This window comes from Equus asinus, chromosome 13 (assembly GCF_041296235.1).
Source record: "Equus asinus isolate D_3611 breed Donkey chromosome 13, EquAss-T2T_v2, whole genome shotgun sequence".
NCBI classification, from domain to species: Eukaryota; Metazoa; Chordata; class Mammalia; order Perissodactyla; family Equidae; genus Equus; species Equus asinus.
In genome coordinates, this window is record NC_091802.1 from 60,277,361 (window position 1) to 60,285,468 (window position 8,108).

General features: G+C 61.7%; 1 protein-coding gene across 1 annotated transcript; it reads left to right on the forward strand.

Annotated features, from left to right (window-relative positions):
- Nucleotides 1-414: 414 nt before the first annotated feature.
- Nucleotides 415-7,669, forward strand: CHMP6 (charged multivesicular body protein 6). Its single transcript, XM_044745102.2, has 8 exons — nt 415-571; nt 3,124-3,233; nt 3,366-3,453; nt 4,014-4,100; nt 4,991-5,056; nt 5,291-5,371; nt 6,655-6,709; nt 7,379-7,669. Exons 1-8 carry the CDS (start codon nt 509-511, stop codon nt 7,432-7,434), a joined length of 606 nt encoding a protein of 201 aa, XP_044601037.1. The 5' UTR covers nt 415-508; the 3' UTR covers nt 7,435-7,669.
- Nucleotides 7,670-8,108: the final 439 nt, after the last annotated feature.

Genomic DNA, 8,108 nt, shown 5'->3' on the forward strand with positions numbered 1-8,108 from the left:
CTGCCCAGGAAGCATTTCAGCGGACTTTTAAGCCCAAACAGTTGTACGTAACTAAATGCAGCATTTTGTGGCCAGCACCTGCCAGGGGGCACTGCCTCATGCACAATATTTCTGACCACCTCGGGAGACTGTCCACCCGGTTAACTTGAAAAGATCCCACCTAAACAGGAGATTGGAACTTTTAGTCTCCATCTGCACAGGTGGGGCCATTCTGGCAATGCACGTGAAATACACCATCGAGAGCAGTCCGGGCCCTACTGTCATTTTATATCTGCCACTTCTCTGTGCAGGTCCAAGGGCGCCTCTGTGTTGGCGGCCGGCGCCGAGACGGTGAGGGGTGGACTCGAACCCGGGCTCCGACGCGCGGCTCCGCCCTCCGCGCGGTTCGCGTTCTGCGGCGCCTGGCCCCGCGCGGCCGCCGTAGCGGGGCGGATCGGGACTACGGCGGCCGCGAGGGCGAGGGCGCTGCTGGGGCTCGGCCGGGCCGGGGGCGCGGGCCGGGGGCGCCATGGGCAACCTGTTCGGCCGCAAGAAGCAGAGCCGGGTGACGGAGCAGGACAAGGCCATCCTGGTGAGGGGCGGAGCCCCGCGGGCAGGGTGGGGGCGGGGCGGGGAAACTGAGGCAGGGCGGCGCAGGGCTGTCCTCCCGCCCGGCCGCGGGCGCCGGCGCCTCCGCTGCCCAGCCCCGGGAGAGGGCCGACGGGCGGCTGCTCCCGGCCTCGGGGCCCGCGGGGGCCGGGCTGCCGGGGTCTCGCGTGTGCGCGTCCGGCCGCCCGGGACCCCTCCGCGGGCCGCGCTCCCGCGGACCTGGTCGGACTCGACCGCTCGTGGACCGCGCGACCCGGGCGGCGGCTCCGCCCTGACTGCGGTCCTGCGGTCCTGCCCCCCCCGGGCCGTCGGTCGGGCCCCGGGTCGGCGTCCACGCCTGCGCTGCCGGCTCGGCGGGAGGCCTGGGGACCGGGGCCGGGCTCCCGCGACGGGGCTTTAAAGAGGGCGAGGGGCGGCCGCGGCCTGCGGCTACGGGTCGGGGTGGGCTCGGCGTCTGCCGCCGTCCGCGCTCTAATCTCGGCGTCCTGCTCTGTCCCCGAGGCGGAGCCTGTGCCGACCGCGCCCTCGCGGGTCTCTGGTGATGGTGGCGATGTTCCTACTTGTAGATTCGAGAGTCTCTTCCGGGAGAGCTCCGTGTAAAAGTTAGTTTCCGTGGAAAGAGTCGGATGATGTGTTAAGTGAAACGGTGTGTCCCGATGAACCCATTTTTGTAAGGAGAAAAACCTGTCGGGAAGGAGATGGTCCCAGAGGGGAGCAGAGGTCACGTTTGCTCATGCTCTCTTTTCTAAATTTTCTGCAGCAAAAATACGCTATTTTCATACTGAGACAAATGAATTCAAATGACATGTTTTTTACGTTGATTTGTGAAATCGTAAGTTAGGAACGGTTCTTAGCCGAGGTTCCCCAAATGAGGAAGAGATAACAGGCGTGTTTCTCGCTAGAGAAAATCTGCACAGGTCTGGGTGCTTGATGGGAAGAGGGTCAGGAAGCGCTCCGGAGCTAGTGGTCGGGTCCCAGGGGACAGCAAGGTCCCGCCTGGCCTGCCCCACAGGGTGCCAGCTCCCCCCTCCACTTCTTGGCTGACAGCACCTCCTCTGGCTGAGCAGGAAGCCTCCTAGGCAAGTCTTCTCTAAAGACTCCCCTTAGGGTTTCTCTTCCAGGAGGCTTTTCCACTTGCCCAGGATTCGCTCACGTGGGGCTCTGCAGGCAATGCAGGGCTTGCTCGTTCTCCCTGTTGGAGTTCAAGTGCCTGATGTCGTCCTGGGATGAAAAGCTGAGCTGGGAAACTTCAGGGTCGGGTGTGCTGTCCTGTGACCCTCTGCTGAGACCTTATGTTTTACACAGTCTGGCCACACCTGCCTCCCTTTGGCTCCTCTCTGATACTTTGTACACAGCCAGCATGGCTGGGCCCTGCGGGGGCGGGTGCCCAGTGTCCCGGGGAGGAAAGGCAGCCACAGGTGGGAGGACTAGGCATGTAGGTTGCCCGTGGGGCATGCGGGCTGTGGGACCGGAACACTGGGCGCCTGACACTGCAGCAGGGAGAGGACACGCAGTCGTCACCGAGCCTGAGCCGCAGGCTGTGAGGGGCACTGGGGAGACGCTCAAGAGAACGTGGTGTGGGGGGAGCTGTGAAGCACTCCTCAGACAGCGCCGACCGAGTCTGTGCTGGGCATAATTTCTCACCGTGTTGGAGACCAGGGTTAAATAACTCCCAGTAATGGACCCTAAAGATAGAGTCCCACGTGTGAGACATGCCCTGTGCCGCGGCTGCTCACACATCGCCTGAAATGATGGAATTTGGAAGAAACGTAAACGGCCTAAAGTAGGAAGGACTGACTGCCATGTGTAAATGGTCTTGCTTCCTTTCTGGGTCAGAACACGGGTACAAGGCACCTGGCGAGATCATGCGAACATGTCACCCAAGTGCGCCATGCTGTCCACTCAGATACGGTGATAAGTGACAAGAAGGGACGCTGAACACACTTGAGGGAAATGGCTGAAGCCCACAGCGGAGGAAAGCCGGGAGGGGAGGCCCCAAACCCTCCCGTGGCTGGTGGGATGGTGGCACTTGAGACTGTCAGCCGCGTCTTCTGTGTTGTCTCTGAATTGTCGAGGCGCTGGCAGCACTCCCTGACCCGCCCGTGGTCGCTCACTCCTTGCAGAGGGCGTTTGGGCGGGCTGATGGCGGCGGTGGACTTGCGGGCAGGATCTCCGCTCGGCACTGTGGACATTGGGCCCGGCGGACTCTATGCGGGGGGCGGCCCTGTTTCCTTGCAGGATGTCGAGTGGCATCCCTGCCTCCACCCACTGGATGCCCGTAGCACCCCGCAGCTGTGACAGCCAGGACTGTGTCCAGCTACTGCCCTCTGTCCCCTGTGGGGCAGTCTTGTCCCCATGGAGAGGGCTGCTTCAGAGGGTGCACCTCCAGTGGTGGCGGTTAGGGCTGCCTCGCCTGTAAGGGTCCCTTCAGTGACCCCTGCAGCCTCCAGGCTGGCCAGATGGGCACTCGATGGCCTGGGGAGGGTCCAGTGCAGCGTCTGCTCAGTGTTGACATGAGGCCTACTTTCTCGGCAGCAACTGAAGCAGCAGCGGGACAAGCTGAAACAGTACCAGAAGAGGATCACCCAGCAGCTGGAACGGGAGCGGGAGATTGCCCGGCAGCTCCTGCGGGATGGCCGTAAGGAGTGAGTGCCCACCGGGGCCAGGCTGTGTGCGAGGGGGCCTGCAGCAGGGGGTGAGGGCGCCCCGGGAGGCTGGGTAGCGCGGGCCAGCCGGTCTGCACGGCTGCCAGGTCACTGCTCGGGTTCCCCCTGCAGACGGGCCAAGCTGCTGCTCAAGAAGAAGCGATACCGGGAGCAGCTCCTGGACAAGACGGAAAACCAGATCACCAGCCTGGAGACAATGGTAGGCCAAGGGGGACAGCACTCAGCCAGGGCCGCAGGGCTGTGTGGGCAGTACGGGGCCCCTCAGGACTGGAACGGATCCTTGTCCTTTCTTGGACCTCTCACGGGAGGCTCAGGAAGGGTCAGGCCTGGCAGTGGAGGAGGATCTTTGACGGGACCTGACAGTCCTAAGGGGCTGGGGCAGGTTGGCTCTTGCAGGATTGTGGTTGAGGGGCTGGGCCGCTCCTGGGTGGGGAGGGTGGGCGGGTCTGCTCTGGTGACTGAGGAGGTGCCTGGCTCGTGGAGGCTCCGTGGCAGCAGGGCCCCGAGCTCCGCTTCCACTCTTGTTGTCCAGAGCTGCTGGTAAGCAGTTGGCGGGACTTTGAGCTCCCTCCCAGCTTCCTGTCAGTCCTGCTGAGGCCCCAGGAGTGGTGAGGGCAGCGGGAGAGGGCAAGAGGGAGGAGGGAGGCGCGGGACAGTCTGTCCAAGGCCAGAAGCACTTTGTCGGTAACCCGTAGGTGGATCTGGATGGAGTGGGAGGCGGGCCCTGAGCACGCGGGTCTGGTCTGGTTTCCTCCTCAGGTCCAGAGTATTGAGTTTACCCAGATTGAAATGAAGGTGATGGAAGGGCTGCAGTTTGGAAATGAGTGTCTGAATAAGATGCACCAGGTAGGTCCCCACGGGGCTAGGGGCCGAGAGGAGGGGCAGTCCAGTGCAACAAGAGGGGGCTTGTCCCTGAGGCCACACGTGTGCCCAGGCCATCAGCTGGGAGGTGTTTGTGCTAGACAGGAACATGGGGAAGCCAGTCACTGCTGGGAGAGGGTGACAGTCTAGTGGGACAGACAAACTCAAGGATGTTGAGCTGAATGGGGTGACAGGCACAAACTGTAAATTGGGTCCACAGATGCTAAGATAACTAGAGGGAAAGCCGGGTTATGGTGGGGGAGCGGGGTGGTGAACTAATCGGGAGAGCTTCCCGGAGGAGGCGAGCTCAGCCTGGTCTCAGGAAGCAGCATGGAAGTGGATGGTCAAAGGAGAGGCGAGGCCCAGGGGAGCCATGCCACAGCCCCCACCCCCACCCCCACCACTCCTGGCGAGTTTGGTAAGTGGGGCTGGACAGAGAGCTGAGGTTACGCTGCTTTTCTGAGTGTTGAATGTGGCATTGTGCCTGCCTGTCAAGCAAAGACGCTGCTTTGAACTTGCCACCCAAAATAAATCAAGGCACCTGCCCAGAGAAAGTTTTTTACACTTTTTGCTTGCTTTTACCTGAAACTGCCAGGGTTGGTTTGGGTGCCCGAAGGTGGGTGAGAGGGCCGGCAGGAATCTGAGGCGTGTACTTGAGGCTTCTGAAAGACTGGTCCGACGGCGCCGTAGCCGCTCTGGGTGGAGCCCTGCCTGGGACAGAAGTGACCAGAGGTGTGTCATGTCCCACTTGGTCAGGCTTCATTTAAGCAGGAGCAGAGGGGTGGGGCCTTGTGCCCTGACAATCTAGGTGGCCTTAATGCAGGTGGTGTTACCATTTGCCTCACTGACAGGACTCACAAACTTTGAACCAATAGGTGATGTCCATAGAAGAAGTGGAGCGGATCCTGGACGAGACGCAGGAGGCGGTGGAGTACCAGCGGGTAGGTGTGGCTGCGTCCCGGGGCTCGCTCCTGCCAGCCAGCAAGTACAGCTACAACTTAGTGAATGTCCCCCGGCCGCCCACGAGAGCCGTGTCATCCCATGGCACGTGGCGGCTGTCTTCTCTCAAGTGAGAGGGACCTTCAGCCATGGGCTCTCTCCTTCCTCCACAAGGGGCCACCTTTTCCCTCGGCCCCAGCTGGCCATGCTCCTCACCTTGGCTCCTCCTTTTGCAGCAAATAGATGAGCTGTTGGCAGGAAGCTTCACTCAGGAGGACGAAGACGCCATCCTGGAGGAGCTGAATGCAATCACTCAGGTAATGGGACCCCCAGGACGGAGCGCAGGCACTCGGGTGACGGGACCCCCAGGACGGAGCGCAGGCACTCGGGTGATGGGACGCCCAGGACAGAGCGCAGGCACTCGGGTGACGGGACGCCCAGGACGGAGCGCAGGCACTCGGGTGACGGGACCCCCAGGAGGCCCCTGCCTGTTGCAGTTGTTGGCTTTGGGCAACCACCTGCACAGGGTTTCACTTGAGCACACAGTCCTGGTATTGCAGCTGGTTTTCCTTCCTGAAACGGGCCAAACTGAGGCCGGTTCTCCACATCCACCTGGCTGACAGTAGCGAGAGACTGGTCTGGACAGAACAGTCGGGGGCAGTCCACCGAGTGTTCCAGGCAGTTGGACTGACCTGTGGCCAAGTGAACCTGGACAGAGTGGACGTGCCGACTCCTGGCCCCCCTGGTGGGCCTTCCCTGGTGGGCCCTAATGTGGTTTCCGATCCTGTGGGCCTTCTTTCTGCGCTTGTGTCCGGGTTGCTCCCTGTCGCGCACCTGGCCTGCACAGGTCAGCCCTGGAGGCCCCTAGCAGGCTGGACCGTCACGTCCAGGCCTTGAGGTCTGTATTTGCTCCCTGACAGAGGGCGTCTTCATCTCTGGACCACTGGCTCAGCATGCCAGATCCCACTGTGCCCACCAGCCCGCTGTGCCCCCAGCCCGCCGCCCCTGTCCTGCAGACTGAGCCAGGAGGAGCAGATCTGAGCGCTGCTGCTCGCTGCCCTTGGTTGTCCCTGTGTGCCCTCTGGTTTACTTCCTCCCAAGGGCCAAGTGCCTCGTGAGCTGCCAGAGCAGCCAGCTGAGAGGTAAAACCACCACATGTTGCCCAAGAGGCAGCCCGGCACTCACTGGGACAGCCAGCTCCCCACAGACCCAGCCCCGAGTGCTGCCACCTCAGGGAAGCCATAGCAGAGGTGCCGCTGCGGCTCCTGGACCCGTGTGGAGGCCAGAGCGACCCGGGCGCCCGTCTCAAAGCCCGTGGTCTTAGCACTGGCTGACTGAGCCGGGACTCCGGGGATGCCCCTCAGGTCCAGACTGCAGGGAGGAGCCACCCTTTAGTGGCCGCTTTGCCCCTGGGGTGATTGGAGCGAGTCTCAGAGATGCTGGAAGCTAAGAAGGATGCACTCAGGGGCTTTTGGGCGGGAAGATTCTTGTTCGTTTTATAGGCAACTGAGAGCAGGTAAGTGAACAGGATCCTTTCCTAGAGAAAGACAGAGGCCGTCTAAGGGATTGTGTCTCACAACCTTTCCTCTGTTTCTTGCAGGAACAAATAGAGCTGCCAGAAGTTCCCTCAGAGCCCCTTCCTGAAAAGATCCCAGGTACCCTCCTTGTTCTGTCTTTGGAGAACAGTGAATTCTGCGGGACCTGCCCTCCCTGCTTGGCAGTTGTCGCTTCCCACTCCTCAGCTTGGTGGGCAAGCTTGCTGGCGCCCACTCAGGCAGGGCTCGGGGCCTCGCCCTGGGGTTGGGCTCAGGTTTCCAAGGGCTTTCGGTAACCTCGTAAGAGCCAAACCCCGTTTGGAGAGGTGTGTCCCAAAATTAGAGCCAGGAAAGGCCAGTTTAGCTATGCAGGCTATCCTGGGTCCAGCCCAGGACCAGCCGTCCTCTAAATGTCACAGCCCTGGGATGACTTTCCCTGTGGCATAACTTAACACACACCTGCAGAAATTCTCCACAGGGCCTGACTTGTCTTCGTAATTCCTCCACGTTTCTTCCTGCCCCGTGCTGCTCCTTGGCGCTCCTCTCCTCTGGGCCCTGGAGGCGGGGCCGTACCTGCTGGCCCATCCTGAGTGCTCGCACTGTGTGCCGGCTCCGTTTGTTGGCCCTCCCTGGCTTCTGTCTGTAACTTCCCTTCCCCCGGAGTGTGGAGGCTCTTCCCAGAGCGTGAAGCCCTGGGACCTGGCTCCCTGTCTCCTCTTGTCCTTCTCTGGAAGCTTCCACCTATGGAGTCCTCTGTACTCGACAAACATCTCTTTGTTTTCTCCACAGAGAAAGTCGCTGTCAAGGCCAGGCCCAGGCAGGCAGACCCAGTGGCAGCCTCGTAACTCAGCCTCCTCACATGGGACTCGTGGGGGTTCCCCAAGGACTGGGCCCCCAGAGAGTGGGTACGCGGCCAGCCCTGACTGGGCTCCCAGGAGGCCGGCACAGGCCAGGCCGGCCGGTGCTGATGGAGCAGTGCGGCGCACGCGGGGCTCACCATCAGGATGACCGTGGAGCGTTGCTGTGGCGCCGCTGTCTTGCTCTCATTTCTGGATTAAATGGCAACATTCAAACCCTCCAGCCAAACGCGGCTTCTGAGGCTGTGGCTCCCACGGGACCACGGCCCAGCCTGACACTCCTGGCCCGGGTCACACTTCCTGGCCCAGCCCTGTGCAGCTGTGCAGGCCGTGGCCCCGCAGCGCACTCTCTTCTCTGGGAAGGTGCAGCACACCCAGGGCCCCGCACTTCCTCTTCACTTCTTCCCACTAGCCGGCTGCTCCCACTAGCTGGCAGGGGGCTTCAGTTAAAGGGTCCCTACCTTGGCAGGGCTTCCAGACATGCCCAGTTTGCACGTAGCTTCAGGGATGGAAACCTCTCTGTGCTTCTGTGTCAGTCTCGAGGGTGGTGGGCTGGCAGGCTGGCAGGGGTGTGTCCCTGCTGGATCAATGACTTCAGAAGCCCTAACTACCCCTCGTCACTCGTGGGTCTGTACAGAGGCTCAGCCTGCTGAGAAGGGACA